Genomic DNA, 25,853 nt, shown 5'->3' with positions numbered 1-25,853 from the left:
ACCAGGAGATTGTTGTATACTTCAACAATAATACTATATGATAATCAATTCTGATGGATGTGGCTATTTTCAACAATGAGATGAACCAAATCAGTTCCAATAGAGCAGTAATGAACTGAACCAGCTATACCCAGTGAAAGAACTCTGGGAGATGACTATGAACCACTACATAGAATTCCCAATCCCTCTATTTTTGTCCACTTGCATTTGGGATTTCCTTCACAGGCTAAATGTACACTATTTCAAAGTCCGATTCTTTTTGTAGAGCAAAATATTGTTTGGACATGTATACATATATTGTATTTAATTTGTACTTTAACATATTTAACATGTATTGGTCAACCTGCCATCTGGGCAGGTTAGAACAAAAGGTTTGGCAATTGTCAATGTTGTAAAATTACCCATGCATATATCTGGTAAATAAAAACTATAAAAAAAAAAAACTTGAAGTTTTGATATGTTATAATAAATCTATATGATATGATAAACCTATGATAGGGTTAATGAATTATTTTTGAATTTTGGAATACAGATCTAGTAGTGGTATTGCTGGTTAAGTATGTAAAGTTTTAACATCTGCTAGCCTGAGAAACAAGAATATAGATTGACCCAGAGCATGCACATAGTTTTCTAACTGTACCAGAACACAACACACATAAATGAAGTTATTTTAATATTTTGTGACAATGCTGTTCAACAATATTCCCATATACCTTTACCACAAATTTCTGATATGCTGTGCTAAAAAAATGATTTTATAAAACTCATAAATAATCAGGTGATCTATGATGTGGGATTTGGTATCAAATGATATGGTTTGAAGACCAAAATGATGTAAGTGATGTAGACACCAGATGATGGTAGACATCAAAAGTTGGGGTGCGGGGATGAAGAATTCACAATGGCCATTCTCTTTGGTAAAAGATAGATTTATTTAGAGGAATAAAGTTACAGACAAAATGAAGGGATACAATAGATACTGGGAATGGTAAATATGGCAACTTGGGAGAGTATATTAAAAAAAAAAATTCCTGAAAGGGACATAGCATCCCAAAAGAGTTAGCTAGCTATAAGAAGTGGGGTGGGGAAGTCTAATGGATTTAGGAGAGATATTCTGTGGCATAGGGGGAAAGGAAAGGGGAAAGACACCATGAAATAAAATACTGTGTCAGGCTGATCCAAAGGTGAGGCAGCAGACTTAGGATGGCCCATAAGTAGATTTTATTGGAAAAATTTAATCTCAGCGACATGACTGGGATTTCTGACAGTGCATGACATGGCACACTGCTCAAGACCTCTACAGAATGGGTCTCAGGAGTTTGACATAACTTGGATTTCAGACTGGACCATCTCCCCAGAGAGTGGGACTGTAGATAAGAGTGATTGAGATCACTACTGCCTTCATCCTTCCTGCCTCAGGGATCAATTTCTCTGCTTACCATACATATCATTGAAGACCTATTCACTTAATATGATTAAAATCATTAGAATTAAATGCCTAAAAGGCAGATAATTTGTTACTGGACCGAAGTCAGTCAGTTATCCATACGTTAAGTACATCAAAGTCAACTTGGCTCCTTATAGGTCTTTTCATTTGTCTAGTACCCTGCTAGATTTTTTTTTTGACAGAACTTGGTAATTTTATGTAAAATTTTATGATTTTTGATTATAGATCATAGATAATAAAACTGTAGTTGCTAAACAGTAGGAAAAAACCCTTGATGATTTGCCTTAATTGAATCACCTCCATTCAAAAGACTCCAGCTGTTCTCTACTATTTGCAGGATCAAATATGAAATCCTATTTGACTTTCAAAATCTCCTTTAACCTGGCACCTTCCTATCTTACACTTTACTTTTATTTCTTTCTACCTACTTTATGATCCCGTAAGATTTTCTTGGTCTCCCATCTCCTCTCCTAAACTCCCTATATTCACCTGATTTGCAATTTTAAAAACTTATTTTATATTTATGCCTATTTTTGATTCATGGTTACTTCTGGTCTCTTCTCTCCAGGCCTATTATATTTTTCCCTCAGGGTTCTCAGGTTAAGAGATTTCTCTTCAGCCTGCTGTTGGCTCAAGCCCAATTTGCTACAGTTCCCACCCTATTAGTTAGTTTAGTGACCATCCCCTCTACTTCTATTTAACCACTTAATATCGGATTAGCTCCCTCCCTCCCTGAGGCTGGGGTTAAGTGACTTGCCCAGGGTCACACAGCTAGGAAGTGTTAAGTGTCTGAGACCACATTTGAACTCGGGTTCTCCTGAATTCAGGGCTGGTGCTCTATCCACTGCGCCACCTAGCTGCCCCCATATCGGATTAGCTTTTACAGACATATACTTACTTCAAAAGAATAGCAAATACAAACATGTCTCCAAAGATTTTAAGGGAATAATCTCCATTACACTACCTAGGCTGGGGGCTGAGAAAAAAGAGAATTTAGGAACAAAATAGCTTAGTTCCTTCACAGCACTGGTCCCACAAACCCTGGCTGGGTTGGGGCTGGCTTTCTTCCACTTCCAAAAGCCTTTCCTTGCTGGAGAACAAAGGCATTAATGCTGCAAAACTGAACTCTGGAACAACAAGGTATTGAGAAGCCCTCTGGACCTTTTGAACTCACAGTTATAAGTTCCTCTCTCTTTACTGCTGTTAAAACTTCCCCAGAAGTACTGAGGCCAAGAAACTACATTTGAAGATGAAAGGACTTTCTGATTGCAATCAAATCAAAAAATCAAAGAGCCTCTCTCTCCTAGACACTTATACATCATAATGATTTTCTGGAACCAGTTTTCTAACTTTCTCCCATGCAGAGAGCTGCCATCTCAGGGAATATAGATAAGTTTCATATCCCACCCCCGCTCTCCCCTTTTCACATTTATTTGTACTTATTTCCACCCTATTTCATTCATTGTACTTGCAACCCCACAGTCTGGCATAGTAAGTACATAATAAATTCTTGTTGATTGATTAGAAAAGTCTTAATAAAGAAGGCAATAACAGCTTTCCTAGAATATTTCCCAATGAATTCATATCTTTTAAAAATGAATCAATTATTATATTTGGATCCAGCCTTTAGTAACAAATCACCTAAAAGCTAAGAAATATAACTTTTGCTCTAGAGGAGAGGGTGCAGCATGGAAGCTGCAGGAGAATAAATGTAATTATAGATCCTGGATTATATGGTGTCACTGAAGAAGTTCAAGAATTAGGTGATATTCCTGACCCTACCTTCTTAGGATGACCAAATCACATGATTAGAGGGAACCCTAGACTTTTATCCTGAATCAAGAGTGAAGAGGGTGTTCAATAATGGCATCTGTGGAATTCAAGCTACCAATATATGTGTATATCAATTGTTAAAAAAAAAAAATGCCTATGAAAATCACATTATTTTAAACACACTGCATGCAGAATCCAGGAATTATTTATATGCAAAACATAAACAGGAAATTACATGGTTCCCTGAAAATGACTTGAAAAGATATTAAGTATATTTATTACATGTCAGACTATTCTGCATAAACCCCACAAAGGCACCTGCAAAATTTTCTGTGTGACTCACTCTACTTAGTATGGCCCTCCCACACCAATCTCATCACTTCTAATCTCTAATCTCATCAACATTCTACCACCTCATGCTTTGGCTGATAGCACCTTGCTCAGTCCCCCTCCCCTCTGGAAGGCTGAAGGACATAGTACCAACCTCCTTCCAATAGTTTTCTTAACAGAGGGAAGAAACTGGAGTTTTGAGTTCACTCTACTTAGCATTTACTACTTTGACTTGTTTCAACTCCACAAAACAAGATGCCCCTGTGCTAAGCATTCCCTGGTGGGTATCCCACTCCCACCCGCTACTTTTTTGACTATAAATTCCTTAAGGGCAGAGATCAAATTTATTTTTATTCATTGCATTCCTAGAGTTTACTAGCTCAGTACCTGGCTTGTAGAAGGTACTTAATAAAGTTTATCGGATAGGATTGAAAAAAAGTCTTGATCAAAATTATATAATGACTTTGCTTGAAAAATTTTAATAGAATTCTCAGAATGCTTCCAGTTCCATTTCAACTTTTGCTGCAATTAATACGTAACTCTCAGCCACTTTTGTGCAACATACAAATGACCAAAAACCACTATTTCTGATTGAATTTGAACTATATTAGACTTAATTGATATTTCATCAGAGAAATTTCTTACTGATATTGTGTCAGATAATAGACAATTTTTTTGTTTCTTTGTGTATTTTAGAGGGGGAGAGGAAATTGATCTTGGCCCTTCCATCCCTAATTAAAATTGATGGAACTAGGGAAAGTTAACCTTTGGTAGATCAGGAATTGGCCATGATACTCATTAAACAACAACAACAACAAAGCAGACAAATTCCTCCTATGTCAAAAAAGATTTTTTTTAATCGAAAGTTTTAAAAAATCTGTAGAATTAATAAATAAAATTAAGAGCTTTTTCCCTCCTGGGGAAGAACTTTAAAATGGAGAACCCAGTAGCTAATTTACTTTTTAGGAAAAAAAAGGAAAATAAATGGCCAGTATAAAAAAATTAATTAAGATGACTATATCACCAATGAAAAAATAAATAGTGTAACCCTTGGCTCAGAGTGTCAATTGTTGGGACTTCATTGATAGAGATTATATGATGTGGAAGAAAAGAGACCTATATTTATAAGGGGATTGTTTTGGTGCTACTGATCTTAGATTACCTCAATAAATGCCTTCATTTGTTGTCTATGAAAGAAAAACTTACTACTAGAGGTTTGTGAACTACAGTTTTGGAAGAATAGACCCACAGAGTAAACTAAATCTAGGGAAAAGATCTCTCAGGGACCCAATCTGTGAGTCTGAGTTGAGGGAATAACTCTAGAGGGGATGCTATAATTGTTTTTTAGTTCTGATTTTAGTTACTATAGAATTACCTCAGCTGACTGCAGTGCATTTGTGGGTTAAGAATCTTAGTAATTATTTTTGTACTCCATCTTGAAAGTAGTAAGGCTGAAAAGATGGGACAAACTGCTAAAAATGCCCTCAAACAGATATGAGATGGGGATGAGACCTATGTAAAACACTGGAGCATAGACTGGTTTAGGAAACTCCCAAATGAGCAAATGTCCTGTAATAATGCAGTTTGGTATCTTCTTTGCAATTTGCAGTCTTAGAGAGTTACTTGGGAGGGTCAGGGGGCCAGAGTGGGATGAAGAAGGCACTGAGAAGATAAGTTAGAGTCAGTATTTGTCAGAAACAGATCATAAATCTAAGTCTTCTTGAGTCTGATATTATCTCTCTAGCCCTCTCTCCTGTTAAAAATAATAAACAATTCTTTTTTTTTCCTCTTTGATCTGATTTTTCTGTGTAGCATAATAATTTTATAAATATAAATATATATCTACATTGGATTTAATATATTTTAGCATGTTTAACATATATTGGATTACTTGCCATCTAAGGTAGGGGAGTGGGGAGGAAGGGAGGGAAAAATTTGGAATACAAGGTTTTTCGAGGATTAATGTTGAAAAATTATCCATGCATATGTTTTGAAAATTAAAAGCTATAATAAAAAAAATGAACAAGATTTTCAAAGTTCTTATTACACAAAAGATCATTCCATGAAGAGAAAAAGAAGACTCAGCTGCACTTAGAGGCAATGTTTTAAGACTTATATTCACTATATCTACCCAGGATAATCTGAGCACTTATAAGGAAAACAAGAATATATTCTGTGTATTCACTTTGTATTTACTCATTCATTTTTACAAAAATGTAAACATTTGTCAGGCATTGTGGAAACAAGGCACTTTCCTGTTCTCAACATATAATTGCAGCCAAAAATAACGTATCACATAGGCAACCAAAGTGCTGACAGGTCATCATACTGAGCAAATCATTCTTCCCCTATTTTTGTCGCTTAAAAAAAAAAAAATAGAGCCATTAAAAAGCATCTCTTAGGCGTCTGTGTTATTAATCTTTTTGTTCTATCTCCTAAAAACTCCCCAGAACCACAAAGTAAAGGAAATAATCATTCCTTTCTGCCCACTACAGAGAAATGCAGCCACCAAAATATTTGTTTAACTAACAGCACAAACACAGACACAGAGATACCAAAGAGTATCTCAACTGCTGACTGAGATACATATTCTAAGGGAGAATATATAAATATGATTTTATTCCTTTAGAGTTCTCATTTGAATTCCCCAATCATATGGAAAGATTTCTAAAGGGCTTTAAGAGCAAAAAATATTCAAATCATGTTGAAAATCTATTGATTTCTTGTTTGCTAATAATCAATACAATAATAAGTTCTGCTTGAACTAACTTAAAATTGATGGAAAAATTAATTTAGAGTTCCTCGGTGAATATCCATATCAGTAATGAGAAAATAGTTAACATCTACTAGCATGGTTATATTCAACCAGGGAACTAGGCTAAAAACCAAATGTCATAACAATCTTGATTTCTTAACAGATAAGAAATATTAGCCATTTTTTTCCTAATGCCAATAAAAATTCATTTTGGAAACAAAATATAGACAAGTACAATTGGACAGTTTCACTTAAGTCCTTTTGATGAGAAAGATGATAGAGCTCAACAAGCTTCTCTCCAGTACCAGAAGTGAATGAGTGGTCCTAATTCTAAACAGACATAAAACCAGAAGATGCTAATAGAGACGGGCTGGTTCCTTGCCTTGTAAGACAATGCAACATTTCCTAGTTAAAAATTTAACTGCCTGGGGAAGTGGGGTGAGGAGGCTGCTTCCAGGAAGAAAAATTTTTGGGCTACTGACAGTTTCTTAATCAGAGAACAAAGTAAGAAGAAGCTGAAGTAAGGTCCAAGGTTTGATCAGAGAACCACTATATGCAACAAACAGGAAGGGAGGTTGTGCTTAATTCAATCAAAACTGTATTTATGTTAGGCTATCTTTTCGATGCTATGGTAAGTAACAACAAAAAAAAAACAAAAAATCTCCTTTTGAGGCAGCTAGATGATGCAGTATAGAACTAGACCTGGAATCAATGAGACCTGAATTCAAATCTAGCCTTGGACATTTACTGTGTAAACTTACTGTGACAACTAACCTATCTATCCTGCCTTAGTTTCTTCAACTGTAAAATGGTAAAAATAATACTTCTCTTGTAGGACCGATGTAAGGATCAAATGAGACATTTATAAAGCATTTTGCACAGTGCCTGATAGTGGTAAGCATTATATAAATGCTTATTCTCTTCCTTTCTATTCCCCTTAACAACTATTATTAGATGTATAATAAATATCTCAATTCATTCCAGTATTGAACCTGAAATACTAATCTAAATTTGAATGCGGGTTCTAAACCAGCCCTGGCATCTGACACCCTCAAAAAAGCAGGACTCCTTTCCCTACATCATTTTTTTTTTTATTTTGTTTTGGTTCAGAACTTGGTTCAGAATTGTTATTCCATTGGTATAGGAAGGTTCCTGTTAGGAAATGTGCTCTACGAAATGCAAATTAAGACAACTCTGAGATACCACTACACACCTGTCAGATTGGCTAAGATGACAGGAACAAATAATGATGAATGTTGGGGGGATGTGGGAAAACTGGGACACTGATACATTGTTGGTGGAGTTGTGAAAGAATCCAGCCATTCTGGAGAGCAATTTGGAACTATGCCCAAAAAGTTATCAAACTGTGCATACCCTTTGACCCAGCATTGCTGTTATTGGGTTTATATCCCAAAGAAATACTAAAGAGCAGAAAGGGACCTGTATGTGCCAAAATGTTTGTGGCAGCTCTTTTTGTTGTAGCTAGAAACTGGAAGATGAATGGATGTCCATCAATTGGAGAATGGTTGGGGTAAATTATGGTATATGAAGGTTATGGAATAGTATTGCTCTGTAAGAAATGACCAGCAGGAGGAATACAGAGAGGCTTGGAGAGACTTACATCAACTGATGCTGAGTGAAATGAATAGAACCAGAAGATCGCTGTACACTTCAATGCTGTATGAAGATGTATTCTGATGGAAGTGGATATCTTCAACATAAAGAAGATCCAACTCACTTCCAGTTGATCAATGATAGACAGAAATAACTACACCCAGAGAAGGAACACTGGGAAGTGAATGTAAATTGTTAGCACTACTGTCTATCTACCCAGGTTACTTAAATACTTAATGTGCAACAAGAAAATGGTATTTACATACATATATTGTATCTAGGTTATATTGTAACACATGTAAAATGTATAGGATTGCCTATCATCGGGGGGAGGGAGTTGAGGGGGGGGATAATATGGAAAAATTAATACAAGGGATAATGTTATTTTAAAAATTGCTCATGCATTTATACTGTGGGAAAAAAAAATTCTAAATAAATTAAAAAAAAAAAAAAAAAAGAAAAAAAGAAATGTCCTCTACCAAAGCAGATCAGTCACTGCTATACAATTTATAAATTTAGAGAGATATCTGGAATACTAAGAAGTTAATAGGTCATGTGGACAGTATTTATCAGATATAGGATTTGAATCCAAGTCTTATAAACTTTGAGGACAGCTGTTCTTTCCACTATGCCACAGTGTTTCTCCTTGCTACAATGAAACCCTATTACTTACAATTTCTTATTTGCTTGACTTTGGAAAACAAACAAGGAGGGTAGAAATCAAGATTTGTTAATGTATTATTTAAATAAAAGCACAGCATGTCACTTCCAGAGTAATCTGATATTATGAATAGCTTAGAGGCAGATCATCTTTCCTGGAACAATCTAATGGAAAACTGGATCATTCCCTGATAAGATAAAAACTTACCTCCTTACTAGAAAAGGCAAAGAATAGAATCAGGCATCTAACAGATCTCAAAGTACTAATGAAAGATCTTATCTTTCACTTGAAGGAATCCTGAACACAAAGCAAAAGAGTAGAAGAGGAAAAAGTAGACAACAATGAAACATTTTCCAATCAATCAACAACATTCCTTTATTAGTCTCTTACTGCTTACAGTATCAAGCACTGACAAGGCAAAGACAAAAAGCAAAACATTCATACACATATAAACATGTGTGTGTATATATATGCATATACACACAATACACATGCAAAAGAAAAACAAAGATGATTTTGCCAACTAAAATTATGTTCAACTTAAATAAGGCCTATCCCTCCCATGTCAAAAAGATTCCACAAAACAATGTTAATGGACAACATACAATTTTAATGACCCAAAATTTTAAAAGATGTATAATTTTTAAAGATACTTTATTTGCATCTGGGAAATATAATCATTTTAAAATATTTCTATTTTGCTTTTGTTTATTTTATTTGCTGGTCACTGTGTATTTGGGGCAAGAAAGACTATTTAGCATTGTCAATGTGGTTTCTATATAATCTAACAAACAACTATAGAACAAAGATCATGTTTTTAAAAGAAAAAATTAGGAAAAATGCTCAAAGGGCTGCATATGAATTTTTTGGAATAATATTGTTCTATAAGAAACAATCAGTAGGATGATTTTAGAGAGGCCTGGAGAGACTGATGAACTGATGCTAAATGAAGTGAGCAGAACTAGGAGATCATTGTACATGGCAACAAGATTATGTGAAAAATGTTCAGTCAAAAATAAGACCTCTCTCTACTGTATAAGCAATACTAGTTACCAAAAGGAAAGTGAGATCCTCAACATTAAAGGCAAGTTAAAATGGTAACCATTTTCCACTTTCTACTGTAAATACCTACATACAGCCATGCATATATTCAATTAGACAGCTATAATTAGGTGCAGTGAACACTGCATTTGGAATCAGGAAACTTGAGTTCAAATACAGCCTCAAACACTCATTAATTGTATGACTTTGTGCAAATCTTGACCTCTGCCTCAATTTCTTCAACTGTAAAATAGGGATAATAATAGCAACACCTACCTCTGAGGACTGTTGGTAGGATTAAATGAGATAATATTTATAAAGTACATAACCCACTGCCTGGCATATAATAAATGCTATAATCAATGCTAGCTATTATTATTAAACATATTCATATCTACATATACATAAATGCACATACTTAATATACATATAGATTCAGAGTAGTGAAAGACAGCACACTTTACAGAACAGAGTAACTAAAACACAATTAAAGATTAAGAAATAATCTTTCACATGTGAAAGGCAGCAAGACATGATAGCTAGAGAACATGCCTTGGTGTTAGAATGACTAAGGTTAAACTTTCTCCTTAGTTATGTGATGTGACCCTAGGAAAGTCATGAACCAGGAAACTTTCTAAGACCATATAAACTTAAATAACAATTGCTGATCTACATTGGTAGAGAGAATGTCCTTAATCAAGGGTTGTTTTACAATCCAGTGGGGGCAAACAAATATCAATATTTTATTGTATTTTTATCTTATTAAACATTTTCTAATTACATTTCATTCTTATTTGGGATGTACTTGGAAGTTTTTTTTTGCTGGTTCCAGCAAGGGGAGTTTATTACCTCTGCTTTATACCAATGAATCACATATTCCTAAAAAAAACAAACATGTAATATATGATGTTATAAATAGCATAATTGTACATGGAAAGGAGGACTACCTGCACATATGGCGGAATGCTACATGAAAAAATTAAGTAAAACTGCCTGACAAGTTTAAGAAAACATTTCAAAGAAGTGTACTTCCTACAAATTATGGTTCATTCCCAACGCAAGGTCATTCTTCAAATAGAAAAATGCAATTGCATGAGTTCAAAAAAGATTTGATCTAGATTCATCTATTCCAAGGGTGTGTGGGTGTGTGTGTGTGTTTGTGTAAAGGAAATGAAATTGTAATCTCAATAATAAAGGGAACACTCAAATGAAGAAACTCCTATCAATGAACTTCTCTGCAATTTAAATTCTTAGAAAGATGCTGAGAGCATTCAGAGGGTGCCCAAAGTCACAGTCACCATGTGTCAGCAGGGTAAGACTTGAACTCAGGTCTTTGTGGCTTAAAAGCCAGTTCTCTGCCCACTATTCTATGCAGACTCCCAATATGTATAAATATATAAAAGGACTGAATAACTTATAAAACTAACCTAAAAATGTTTTCTAGATCAGTTCATGAATAATAATCTAGTTAAATATTCCAAAGGTTAGTCTACTTTTAAAGCTACAACATATATATGATTTGACTTAAAAGTCTTAGAAGGACCCTTGCCACTAAAGGGCCAGAGACTAGACTACTGTAAAAGTAGATGATGTGTAATTATAGTGATGGTGAGCTACATTAATTCACCAAACTCTTGGCTCCAGAAGAAATATTGACAGCATGCAGTACTGGAAAGTAGTTAATGCCAGCAATATTTTGAGGGCAAAGACTCCCATATGAGAGAATACTTTCCACCACTGCCTACTGTTTCTCTAAAATCAGGTGCCTCTGTAGTTTTCTGATTTTGGGATTTTTTTTTTTTTTTGTTGTTGTTGTTTTATTTTGCTTTAAAATTCAATCTACATAGAACCCTAATTAATTCCCAAGGGTTTTCTGAGGGAAATATCATTATCCCTGAATAAAGCATTTGCTAGACAGATGAGTTCACTTTATTTGAATTTTCTTTTTTCTAAAGTAATGATTTAAATTACAGACTAAGCAAAACTACATTTGAGTAAATGGAATACAAATTTACAAATGATTATGTTTGGAGTAAGGTTAATTATCTTGTTTTATTTTTAAGTACACAAAACTACTTTAACTTTCATTTTTCTAACAAGATTGTTAGTGTCATAAGAACTCTTTCATATTAGATGCTCTAGGAGTAGCCTACCTAACTCAGAAAGACCCTTTTCCTGGAATATCACTTATTTTTTGTTCCTTACATAATTTTAAACTCTACCTTTGGTAACATCCTTTCTTGGTGCCTGTATCCATATAACTTTAGCATCTAAAAATAAATTTTTCTTTCCTACTAGATGAAGTAAAAGCAATGTTATTTATCAGACTGGATTGAGGACAAAACCTAAATAGAGCTACTTGGCCCTCTAGTGGTGACTGTTGCATTTTTATTGTCATTTGGAGTAGAGGAGCATAAGATCATAGACTCACTACTACAACGGACCTTATTAGTCATCTAAGTCATTTTACATATGAGGAAATGAACATCTTGAGTTAAGTTATTTTCCCATGGTTGCAATGATAAGTTGTTCAGCCAGTAGCCTAGAAGTTCTATGCAATTTTTAAAAAGTACTTCACAAAGGAATGTATATCAATAAGACATAGAGTATTCCTTCATACTGGTTTTGGGTAACAGACTAACCCTTAGTTTAAACACTCTACAATGTTCTTTTACATATCTATTTCATTTTTTTACTGTTTCATGTGGTGATTTTGTCATTTTTGGAAGCACTTTTTTGGGAGTAGGGGAAGTACAGTGTTACATATAGTAAATAAAAGGCAATGTGATGCAGTGAGAAGAGCAGAGGCTCATTAGTCAGGGAGCATTGCTTCATAGCCTCCCCAATTAACTAGCTATGTGACCTTAGACAACTCATTTCTAACTCTTTACTCTATTTCTTTAACTGTAAAGTTAGGGCTAAGGTTCCTTCCAGTTCTAACATTTTGTGTTACGACTACCAATAATAACCCATAACCCATAAATATACAATGCAGTAGAATGATATTCTACCATTCTCGCCTATCCCCCAATTGTACTTTCCTTTTCTTTGAGGAAAGAGAGGGATATCTGTCTATGGATTTTATTCTGTCACCTAAGCTTAGGTCTTCATATAACAAAAGCCCATGTTTATGCAGAACTTATCATGTGCCAGACACTGTGCCACTCCAGTTATGATTTTTTTCATCCTTACAATGGGTAAGGGTTATTAACATCATCATTTTACAGAGAGGAAACTGAGGCAAAAGAGGCTGAATGGCTTACTCAGGATTACACTGCTAACAGATGTGTGAGGCCTGGTTTGAACTCAGGTCTTCCTGACTCCAGGCCCAGCTCTTTATCCCTTAGGCCACCAAGCTGTCCCATAAAGTAAAATGGGGATAACAGTACTTATGCTGCCTGCTTCAAAGAACTACTGTATAGAACATAATAAAATTAAATACTCACAAACTATGAAAAAGCATACGAGTGTAAGTTATTACTTATCATCTGCCAATGAGCATTGCCAAAAACAGCCTTTTACTTAAAATACTTGTCCTTAAAATACTCACCTTTATATAATTTAAAATTTTTAATCTCCTCAACTAGACTGTAAGTTCTTTGGCATCAGGTCTGGCAGCAAGTTTAGAGAAGACAAGATGATTTCTGTTCATTCCCTGAGTTCCTAAATTCCCAATATTCTACCTTTAGAGTAGAAGTTTCCAACCTGTGTGACTATTATAGCCACCACGGAATTCATTCCATGAATATGACTTCTGTTTATAGTAACTGGGAATCAGGAGAAAGCAAGGACAAGGGATATACACCATCTTAACAGAGAAAACAGAAGCCATGGGACTGAATTTCTATATGCTTTCTTCAATTCAGAGTTGCTTAAGCAATTAGAGCTAATGCTGAACACTTGCTACAGGACCTATTTTTACATCAATGCTCTAAATTTCTAAGAGAACAAGATAATGAAGGAAGGAGTAATTAGGGAGCAAATTACTTATGTCTTATATAGGAAAAATACTCAGAGAATATATACATTAGAAGGGAAAGGGTAAAAAAAAAATGGAGAGAAGTAATCAAATTGGTCCTTTTGGGGAGGCTCTAATTTGGTACTATATATCAGTGGTTCTCAAACTTTTTTTCTTAGTATCTTTATACTATTAAAAATTATTGAGAATCGGTCCAAGGAGTTTTTGTTTACATGAGTTATATTTTCAGATATTTAACATATTAGAAATTTAAAACTAATTCTGAATTTGTAGACCCTCTGAAAGGGTTTTAGAGACCATATATGTTACCATATACAACATAGTTCTTTTTGCTTCATTCAACAAACTTTTGCCTTCTGTGTTAAAGAAATATTCCCTATGAAAATGGATATCCTAAGAGATACAAGGATGAGTAAGGCAGGGCCCCATTACATAGGAACCTTACAATCCAAAGGAGGAAATGCAAATATACAAATTAATGTAATATAGGTCAGTTTGTGATGAGTGACATAAAAATGGTTACTAAATTAAAAAGGAAGTACATGGACATTGGGGAGGTTAAGAGGGAGGAAGACAGTATCCACATGAAGAGATAGATCATGGAAGTGATAATACCTAAGGACATACAAGATTTTAATTTAAAAAAAAGAAGAAGAAAAAAAGAGAGAGAGCATAAGCAGAAAAAGTGGCATGAGAGGTACAGAGACAGAAGAGTACAAAATATTTATAAGAAATGGGGAACACTACAATTTGCAATGTGGGCTACGTGTAGAAAAACAATGTCAAAAGAATTTATGAAAACAATTCAGAACTAGTTTCTACTACTAGAAACTACAGAGTAGTTATATAGAGGAGCCTGATTTAGTGATCAATGTAAAATGAAAAGAATGTAGATTATGCCATTTTGCAGAAAGATAATTTAAGGCTACTTAGCCTTAAATCTACTATTATTTCTAAGTATGGCTTCCAAATTAAAAAGAGAGTCAAATTCATCCATACCTCGATTACAGGGATGTTCATCAAGTTATATTAGTTTCACCAGTAAACACATTAAGGAGCTCCTTCATCTTATGGAACTTCCTTCAATGACAGCAAAATGTCATTTAGACTTTACAAGTTAAAAAATCTTTAGCAGTTACCAAAAAGAGACAGAGACTGAAACTTTAAGGTTAAATTCATCAACATCATTCATTAAGTGCTTATTATGTGTCGCATAGTGTACTATGAAATTTAAAGGAAGGCAAAACCATTAAAGTATTAAACTACTTAAAACGCTCACATTCTTATAAGAAGAAAATATGTAAATAACTATGTACATAAAAGATATATACATTATAAATTGAATGTAACTACAAAAGGATGTTTCTACCTAATAGGTGAACTTATTCCTTACATTATTGAAGAAAAGGAACTCTCTTCTAAATCAAAGTGTCTTGGGGGAAAGTGGCTTATATTCTCCAAGATTAGACTATCCTTGCTCTAAAATATTATTTTCCTAGCTGTATAAAGTAATCCTTTGATAATCTGATTGGTATGACAATGAATAAGTAATCTGATTTAGGCAGCATTCATTGTTATTATACTGACATTGCCTATCCATGAGTGACTAATATCTCCAATTGTTGAGTTCTTGAATAGTACAAAAAAATATTTTTTTTTTAGTTCTTGAATAATATAAAAAACTATTTTGTAGTTGTATTTATATAATTTCTGTGTGCATTTCTTGGTAGACGCCTAAATATTTTATATATTCTGTAATTATTCTGAATGAAATTTTTCTTTTTCTTCTAGCTGTTATGTTGGTAATATAAAAGACTGATGGTTTTTGTGGGTTTGTTTTGTATCTTGTTTCTGTGATAAAGATATTAAGTAAAAGTTTATTAAATAATAAAATTCAATGACAGTAAATGTTGTAAAATGTGGTTCAGGGACTCCTGAGGGTCTTCAAGATGCTTTCAGGGCATCTTCTAAGTTAAAATTATTTTTAATGTTTTCAATTTTAATATGGTATATATCAATAAATATAATCCACATAAACAAAAGCTGTTTGAAGGAGTGTTCTCCTATAATATTTAAGCATGAAAAACTTGATAAATACTAATATAAATGAACAAAAGAGCAGAATCTCAAGGGAAATAAAGAAAAAAATGGAAAGAAAGTGGAACTAGATTTCAAACTATGATCATCAAAATTTTTCAGGATTGTTTTAAAAACATCATGTTTGACAAAATTTAGGAGGCTTTTCATACCTGGATTGCTTGTGTGAGGATGATAAAATGGTTGTCTCTGTAATTCTTTATCAGTAAGTCACTAAGGACTAGAAACCTGCTCATCTTTCCTATGGCTTCTGTATTGTTGGCACTGGTGGATTCTTATTATTATTCTGAAGAATGTGGGAAATTGCATCCTGCTCCTTCTCATAGAGTCTACTTTCATCCAATTGGAGGAACCATTGTATTATTGCTCCAGTGATGATATGGTCCTTCTTCCTTTCTTTTTCTGTCTTGTCAACTTTCCAACCTCCTTAGATCATATTTGACTCTTGCTCTGCCTTATTATATAGAAAAGATATAACAATCAACAACATTTCCAGTATACAATACAAGCTACATGTACATAAAAAGTGTCAAGAAAACACTAGATAAAAAATTAAACTCACATTGAATCATCTTAAAATTTAGATGGCAAGAAACCAAACAAGCTGGATAACTCAGTAAATGCAGATAACTGATGGATTTTCCTTAATTAATAACACTGAAATATTCTACATTAAATAGATTTGTCTTTTACTATCTAAGCAGAGCACTAATCTGGGATTCTATTTCAAGGTACAATGCTTAGTAATCAAAGTTTTCCTTATCTAACATAATGAAATGTGTGTCCTCATGCTACATATATTTCTTAAAGAAATAAGATGGAAGATTGGATTCAGTGCTGACCTCAACCAGGAAGATAAAAATGTCTTCCTCTATCATTTATAGGTTGTATGTATGACTCTGGGAAAAACACTTAACCTCTCAGTGCCCCAGGCAATTAAAAGTATATTACTATAGATCAGGTGCCAATCTATACTTCAAGAGGGAGTTTCTCCCAATAGGTTCAGAGAAATCACACATAGAATCATACTCAGCCAATATATTTTTAAAAATCATTGTCCTTATTTACTTAACCCAAAATTTTTTTTATTTAACCCAAATATCTATTCATGTCAGCTTGCTAAATAAACAATAAAGAAATCAAAAAATTCAATATTTTTAAATTTTGCTTAATGTATCATATCCTGATGATGAAGTATTACTATCTATTGTAATTTGTTACTGGATTTGTCTGTATTAGTTTAAGTATTAACTATTTAGGGCATATGAATTCAGTATTTTGTCTTCACTACTTCTTATTCCTTTTATCATGACAAAATAACACGTTTCTTTTAATGCTTTTCAGATTAAATTCAACTTGATCTGGGTATCACAGAAGTCATATCTGTGTCTCTTCAGCTGGCTGTTATACAATATGTTTCCTGAACTTTTCTTTTGGTCTTAAATTTCTTGCTCTCTTGCTCTTAGTACCTACCTCACAGGAGTATGTGTCAAAAAATTGCATTTTTTTTAACTTATAGTGCTTAAAGCAAATATTATTGTTGGAATTATCATTTCGTTTTTCTAGGTTTCAGTTTATTCATCTGTAAAGTAAGGGAATTGAATTAGATGCTGACTGGGATTCCCTCGAACTCTTAATATTTCATGATTTTATTAGTTGGAAATATATATCTAAAATAAAAGAAGTGGGAAGTTCTCATGTTGATCACTAGTATCTTTGCCAAGAAAATTCTAAATGGAATCACAAAGAATCAAAAACAACCAAAATGAATGAACAACATTCTTAAATTCATAGATTCAAAGAATGTCAGAACAGGTAGAGACCATCAAGATTATTTTATTTAAACCTTTAACTTTACAGATGAGAAAACTGAGGATGATATAGGCAAACTGATTTGCCTGACAATTAATAGGCAGTATACTGAGCATTCTAGCTGCATTCATATATGTCAAACCATTTGTCTGAAAATGAAAAATTCAGTCTAATAGGAGGGGCAATGCCTATTAGTTTAAAAATAAAAACAAAGCAAACAAAACCTTAATTTTGGCCTCAAAGAAAACAAAATAACTTCTTTAAGAGGAAGAAAGAAAGCTTTAAGTTTAAAAGCACAACTTTTCTATTGTAAATATGATTAAGAAAATAATTCTACATGGGAATATCATATTATACCTGCTGAAATCACTATGGAAAAATACTAGACTACTCAAGCCTCAAACTGCAAAATGTGCTTTTTTATTTCTCTGACATATGTTTCCTACAATCCTTTTTGGTAGTTTTATTAGTTTAGATGCAGTCTAGACAGGTAATATCCATAAATGCTACTAGATAGGGCTTTAAAAATATATCCTCCTTAGTGAGCAGAAGCCTGTAAGATCTCCAACTGGGAGACTATCTTCAGGAAAATTAAATTTTTTCCCCCTGCACTTTGAATATAACATTTTTTAACTGCCTGAATTCTGAGTACTAAAAAGAAATGGAAAATTTGGTTCAAGAAGAAAAATTGGATCTGGAAAAAATACTAATTATCAAATTATAAATTTCAGTGAGGATGTTGATGGCATTTTAACTCTGTTATAGTGAATACAACATTAATGTCAATGGGGATTCAAGGAAGAAAAAGGGAAAACAATGTAAATAAAAGTACTTTTAAAATGTATTATAAATTTTCAGTAAAATATATAATTTTGGTCTTTGACAATGTCAAAACTTGGCTTGAAATTAATGTTGTCTTGGTGATATGATATTTAGAAACAAGCTTCTCTTTCGAGGAAGGGCAGATAAAGCTATTTTTATTTTCTATCACTACCATATGCTCTAACCAAAGACTACAGTAGAGAACATTTATTCTCTCATTAAGCAACAGCTTCCCAGTTTTGATGGTTATTAGTATTTTATATAAAAGAAAAAAAAAATGAAGGTAATTCTTCATTTTCACATATGAATTGTATTTCAAGTGGCTGTACTATTCCCATCACTTAAAATGCTCTCTACACAATCGAGCATAAAAAATGTAGGTCTATTTTGCTTCCACTAATACATGCAGCATATTTACTACTGTAACACATTTAAAGAGCCAGATAGGCTCCTCAGTGATGTGTAAGAAAAAGAGTGTAAAGTGTGTCATTTGACTACTTTAAAAAAATAGACAGCAACATAAACACTATAATCAACATCTTTTGCTTTAGCTATTTTATTTGACTGAAAAGCCTATTTTTTATTTCCTCTGAAATTTTCTTGGGACTCAGTCTAATGACAACCAACAATATACTAAGCCACCAGTATTTTCTTTTTTAATGCTTTAATAATCTTATTGCAAAAGCAGGATATGCCAAAAAAATGAAACAAAATATTTAGGAAGGGAAAAAATTCATTAAAGAAAAAAAAATGTAGTTCTTCTTTAGGGAATTTGAAATTAAGTAATAATAATAACTAATAGATTTCTTTAGTGCTTTCAGGTGTCCAGAATAACTTCCATTAATCATTTCATTTGGCTCTCACAATCACCATGTGAAGTAGATACTTCCTTATGTAGACTTGTGGAAGACATTGCAAATTTTCAGCTAAATTCTAAAGCCTTATGATAATAGGAAAGAACATCTTTTCTAATCATTTTCCCCAAGTAAAAGGCATAGGAGAAAAACTAAGGTTTTCTATATATTTCATACATAATCTGAGTCTTAGAATCCATGTATAATATTTAGATGCAAAGTAAAAATAATCTAAGAATGTCTGGATTTTGCACTGTAACATAACATAACCCAACTGTTAATATGTTACTAGAATTTCAGGATTCTATATGTCACAAATGTAACATGCATGGAAGGCATCAAAGAACTCAAAATCATAACCCGAAATCATGTATCATAGTAATCATATTTTATATCTCAAAAATTCTTCGTAGCAGGAAACAATGAAATGGTTTCAATTTTGTCCCCCCAAAGTTATAGGTAAGCAAATAAACATACTGAATTTTAGGCTTAGTGAGCAGTGTGCTTTGATAGTTATTAAATGCTGATATTCACCTTGCATGCTAAATGTAAGACAGATCAGAACTGGAGGGTAATCAAGTTTGATACTGTTCTAAACGCATCATTTGCCCAAGAGCAGATATTTGGGCAACTATTTTGTCAAGGGTTATTACTAGGTAGGTACGGTTGAATTAATAAAGAGAAACTTAGGAAGTGATTATACAGCTCAAAATGTTAATGGTCAGGGCTTGTATTTATTTATTGTTGTTTGTTCTTCATTTTGAAGAATACCAATGACATCATATCTCGAGCTGTGGATGAACTGGATTTAAGTGAGGCAGAGTTGCCCGTTATCAGCCTCATTCTCTCTTTCCAGTCATGGAAGTCCAGGGGCAAGACAAAAGTCAGAATGACTGGTGATGGTACAAGACGCAGTAATGAATGACCTTGATGTCTGACCATGCTTTTAGCACTCCACAATTCCTGTTTCAATTGACTTCATGGCATTGGAATAAATTAATCTCATCATCTTGACTTGCTTGAGATGGACATTCCCCTAACTTACCAATGAGTTTGTAGCCTATTGATAACCCTCAGCACAGTTTACCTGGGTGTAGCTGCTGTAACCACACACAGTTCTCTGGAACCACAGGTGAGAGCTGGGTGAAGATGGATACGAAAGGTAGATGAACAATTCAGCAAGCTCTCATACCAGAGGGGCTAGTCATCCCTGATTATCCTATATATCCTTGAATTTATTATAGTTTATTTGCTATTAATTATAACTGTTTACCTAATTTAATTCTAAGAATTCCTGTTAATGTATTCAAGCCTTTTCCCATTAATTAAAATTTTGTCAGATAGAAAGATTACCCATTATAATTATGCTAGCAAAATATAATACTTTATGTTTTAGTACAGAAAAATATTCATCTAACATGCATCTAAGGCATAAAAGGTAATTAATATGGTTTTGATTTATAGTTATTGTCTTTCTAATTAAAGGAGACTGAATAGTCTTATTGCTTGCTAATTCTAGAAAAGATAATCAAATCTTTGCTAAGAGATAATAAAGGCAACCAATTATTTGGATTTATTAGTACTTTTTCCTTTTCTAAGCATCATTGTGAATAATGACATGCAATTATAGAGTGTATATAAAGTATTTGCACAGACACAAATTATTTCTTAATTTATGTTACAAGTCAATAAAATCTCATCATTTTAAATGGATGACTTTTACATAATCATTTATATGGTTGTGTTTAAGTCCTATGTTTGCTACAAACCTAAATGATATAGCCAGAGTTAAACATTTGATAACTAGCCGGTCTGAGACCAGACCTTAACTTAGGCTTTCCTGACTCCAAGTCCAACTGTTTCACCTAGCTAGAATCCTCCACCTAGAATTCAGGCAAAGAAAAATGAGATTTTATACTGAAGCTAAACTGCTATAGTTATAAAACTCATTTATACCTTTAAAATGCTTAAATAAATGAGCAATTCAAACCAAGGCTCTATCCATCACAAGATGCAATCACTGGGGAAAAGGGGGAAAAAAGGTAAAAATTGGTATGTAAGTTCCCTGAGGGCAAGGAGTCTTATATTGTATCCCCAGTATGTAGTACTAAGATATTATAGGTGTTTAATAAATTACTCTTAATTGAACAATTTCACAATATAGTACAAAGGACTAATACACAGGAAAAGCAAAGAGAAGACTTGAACAAGGAGACAATGTCAAGCCTGAAACTAACAGTTTGTGGATATATTTTAAGACTCAAAAAACTTCAGATCTCATCCTACCAAGTTTTAGTGCTGGACTACTACCATCCATGGCCTTCATTCCTACTTACATGCTGCTGAATAAAACTGAAGAAAATACAAAACTATTCTGGGACAATGCAATCTTTGTACACCTCCCTTTTCAAATCTCTACTCTACTTACCACAGAGCCTTTTCCAAACCTTTGCATCCCTTCTCTTAAGCATTCCTTTCCATCATCACCCTCAGCTGAGAATCTTGCCCAATATTGCAATAAAAAATTGAGGTCCTTCACCAAGAGCGTCTTCTTATCCTGGTCCTCATCTCACATCCCTCTGATGCCTTTCCCCACTAACTCCTCTTCACCTCTGATGACTTCTCTCCTTGCCAAGCTAAATTCTTCTATATGCACAACATCCTCATTTAACTGAAACTTCTTTCTCCAAAATTACCAATAAACTTTTAATTGCCTAATCTGGTGGCTATTTTTTAGTCTTCATCCTTCTTGACCTCTCAACAACCTCCGATAACCACCCTCTTCTCTGATATTTTCTTCTTCTGTTTTTATGCTCTTACAAGGGAATGCTCCTTCTCCCCCCCCCCCCCTGCCCACTGGTAACTTACTCAAGTGGGCTCCTTTTTTTGGAGCGGCCCAAAACTATCAACCTTTATTACACTGCTGGATCTGCTTGTGCCTTTATGGACTTTAATAAGGTGCCTCAGCTATATTCGCTTTCTGCAACTTCCCTCAATATTTGGGACCCCTTGACCCTATACTTTTCATCTCCTTTAGATTTCTTGCCCGGGGCATCTTTCTCCATGATGCCAGCCACTTTCAATCATTGTTAATCTCTATCCTAGGGCTTCCATTTTGGGGAGTTACCTAGGCTGACCAATCTTCATTTTCCTAGTTCTATTTTGGCTTTTCCAGACTTTTAATAGCTGGTTCTCAGCTATCTTTCTCCTCCCACTTCTTTTCAATTCTCTTCTGTGTGTTGTTTTCCTCTATTAGGATGTTTTCATGACAAATTATGAAAGAATAGGTCAAAATCTTGTGAATTCAATGTCAAATCTCATAAAAAAGTGAGTGCAGCAAGAGATGCTGCATGTTGCATGTTAAATTAAAAGTTGCTTCAAGAACCAAGTACCAATTGATAAATGATCAAAAGATATGATCTGTGCTCAAAATACTATAAATTCATACATATCCTTTGATCTAACAATACCACTACTAGGCATGAATACCAAAAGACAAAAAAAAAAAAAAAAAAAAAAAAAAGACCTGTATAAAAATATTCATAGTAGTTTTCTTCTCCGGGCAAAAAAAAAAACAAAAACAAAAAAACACAACAACAAAACTAAACCAAACCTGGAAAGTCCTCCATGAACTCAAGCAAAGTGAAATGTGCTGTATACAAAGTAATAGTAGTGTTCTGAGATGACCAGCTGTAAATGACTTTGCTTTTCCCAGTAGTACAATCATCTACTACTACTCTGAAGGACTTATGATGAAAAATACTAGCCATAGCCAGAGAAGGAACTGATTGTGTCTGAATACAGATTGAAGCATTATTATTAAATCTTCCTTTCCCCTGTTACTAAAGCATTTCTAAATGAATTTTTGATATATTAAGTATCACAATTGATTTTTAGTACCCTGCTTGTTAATGATACCCCTCTAATACAATAAGTTCCTGAATAAACAAAATACAAAAGTCTTTTAGAAATTTGCCTCCTTCTACCCAGTCAACCGAACCAGATAATTTGAAAATATAATATCACATACAGCCATTTGTGTAAACGTAAAATGAGCTTCCAAGAGGGGCCTATGACACTAGAAAGAGTTAAAAAACATTAGATTTGTGCTCCAATCTAATATAAAATGGCCATGGACAAGTCAGCTATCATTTTTGACCTTCAGTTTTCTCATTTGTAAGATAAAAATAATATTTTCGCAATTCGCCTTGTATCGCTGTTGTAGGGAGAGTATTCTGTAATTCTTAAAGTGCAATATAAATGGGAGTTGTTAATTCTCCTCAACAATCACTTTACTGACCAAGGCTTCATTTTCCTGGTTTATACAAATATCTGCCTGTCCCTTAAGGATAAAAAAGATGACACACTATTAAACAGACAGACACACTTTATATGACAATATAGACTAATAATATCTAGCATTTACATTGCCCTTTAAGGTTTGCAAAATGCTTTAACAAATATCTCATTTCATCTTCACAACAACTTGGGAAGTGAGGCTCTATTATAATCCTCATTTTACAGAGCGGGAAACTGAGGCAGAAAGCTATGACATGCCCAGGGTTGCACAATTAGTGAACTTCTGAGTCGAGGACCAGCACTATGCCATCCACCGACACTTAGCACTATTCACTAAAAGAAGGCAGTGAACCATCTTGTGCTTTTTTTTTTTTTTCCATCAGTGGAATATCAGAACACTTGCCGAGTCCTACCTAAGCCACTGTTTGACTACATGTTTCTTAAACTGTTCAAAATTTGGAAAACAGTTCTATAACCAACTTTACAATGGTCCCCAAACAATATTAACATAAGAAACTACCACAAATACTAGCCCGTTATCATAATTATTCTTGTTTTGTTAATATCACATACCAAGTGGATAATCCTGGAGATTCTTTCCTCAACTGTAGAATGGAGATAATATTTGCACTAATTCGTTAGATTGTAAAAAAAGAAAGCCAAGTCTTTAAACTCCCCACAAATCTGCGTTGTTTTTATTGTTACCTTTTACACAAGCCGATTTTCCTGTAAGAACGCAAGCTCTTTGAGGGCAGAGATTGTTTCACTTCTGCCGGGTCTTAGCACAGACCCACATCTAATGCTTAATTAGTACTTGTCAGTTGATTGGCCTTTTTGCTAACATTCTCAGTTCCCGTCCGTAGAGGGGGTAGCAAATAGTACAAAAAGCTCGTTTCTCAGATGTAAGGCCTGATGTCACATTATTGAAAGGTGGGCTGGATGCAACAGGCGGGCAGCGCGCCGAAGCGTCTTTAACCAAAAAAATATCAGGCCCTGGTTAACCAGAAATGGAAGCAATGAGCGGCCCTAGAACTGGTCGGAACCAAAACAGCAACATCCCTGACGCTTCCTTCTTGGAGCAGGCAGAGCCAAGCCGCCGGATTGGGAAGGCTTGTCCCTACGAACAAGGGATTCGTTCTTCCCTTCAGCCTCCCCGAAGTGACATCGTTCTCACGTCGGTCAGAGGCTGCCCTCCCACTCCCGACACCTCCTCTTCTCGCCCGTCACCCCCACCGCCCCCGCTCCTCCAGGGCCCTGTCACCCGGAGGCCGCCAGGCGCAACAAGTGCCCCCGCAGCGTCCTCCTCACCCCCGCAGGGGCACGCCCCCGCGGCCCCTCCCAGCGCCGCCAGGTGCGGCCGCCGCCCCCGCCCCGCCATCCCTCCGGGAGCCCGCACTAGAAGCCGTGGAGGGCGCGGTCCGAGGGGCACAGACTGCCCAGCGCCCTCCCCGCCCCTCTTGGGTGTTCGCTCGACCCTCACCCGGCACAGGCCGTCCACGAAGACGCGCGGGTCCAGGTGGCAGGCTATGATGGCGCTGGGCAGGTCCTGCAGGTCGATCTCCTCCATTTCACAGTCAATGAAGCTCCAATCTCCCCCAGCCTCGTCCCGGGCCTCCGCCCCCTCGAACTGGGAGAAGTGTTGCCGCGTCGCCTCCAAGTCCGGTGGCACCGCCTCCTCTCCTGCCTCCTCCCCTTCCACCGACGCCGCGCCGGTGACAGCCGCCGCCTCGCTCCGGGACTCCAGGACGCCGCCCTCCATCCCCGGCACACCGGGGCGAGGACCCGGCAGAACGAGACGGGGCAGGGGCGCGCCCTCCCCGAGGAGGGGAAAGCGGAGGCTGGCGGGCGCTGGGGCGGGGGGGTGGGAGCCTGCTCGAGCTCTAAGTGGGAGGGGCGGGGAGGAGAGCGAGGACGGAGGCTGGCGAGTGTGAGCCTTCCGCACCTAGACGTGCAGCCGGGGGCGCGAGCGCCGCTCCGCGGGCTCCTTCCCGCGGTTAGGGCCTCGTTCAGGCTGACGGTTAACCCCCTCGTTCCCAGCTTCGACAAGCTGCCTCCGTAGCTGTCATTACACCTGCTCCGGAGTTAGGCAGAGGGGAAGCGAACCCGCCCGGCCATTCCTTTTTCCAAAGCCGGAGAACGGTGAATTGGATTCAGGTTCTTTAAGTTAGGATGGTGGTGAAAGCTTTCTTCTCTGCCGTACCTCCCCCGACAGCCAATAAGATAGCGGTTCTTGCCACGTGACGGAGACCTCGCGCCGCATAATGTGAAGTCCGCACTGCCATATTGGGTTTGGGCGGATACCGCTTACTGGAGGCTAGCTCTAAGTGCTAATGGGGCCCTTCGGGAAGGCGCTGGACGGAGGCCGGGCG

At 35.7% G+C, this 25,853-nt stretch overlaps 1 protein-coding gene across 3 annotated transcripts in view; it reads right to left on the bottom strand.

Annotated features, from left to right (window-relative positions):
• The window catches only part of RCAN1 (regulator of calcineurin 1), a 95,812-nt gene extending 70,115 nt beyond the window's left edge, over positions 1 to 25,697 (bottom strand). Inside the window, exons 1-2 of one of the 3 annotated variants that reach the window (XM_074300686.1) lie at positions 24,965 to 25,661; positions 15,850 to 16,151 (exon numbers count right to left, since the gene is read on the bottom strand). In XM_074300686.1, coding sequence (XP_074156787.1) covers positions 15,850 to 15,933 — 84 coding nt within the window. In that variant the 5' untranslated portion in view covers positions 15,934 to 16,151; positions 24,965 to 25,661. Of the gene's footprint in view, positions 1 to 15,849; positions 16,152 to 24,964 lie in introns of all 3 variants that reach the window. The other 2 variants (XM_074300687.1, XM_074300683.1) reach the window with 2 other exon arrangements.
• Positions 25,698 to 25,853: the final 156 nt, after the last annotated feature.

This window comes from Sminthopsis crassicaudata, chromosome 3 (genome assembly GCF_048593235.1).
Source record: "Sminthopsis crassicaudata isolate SCR6 chromosome 3, ASM4859323v1, whole genome shotgun sequence".
In the NCBI taxonomy this organism is placed as follows: domain Eukaryota; kingdom Metazoa; phylum Chordata; class Mammalia; order Dasyuromorphia; family Dasyuridae; genus Sminthopsis; species Sminthopsis crassicaudata.
This window is presented reverse-complemented; position numbering and strand designations above follow the sequence as displayed.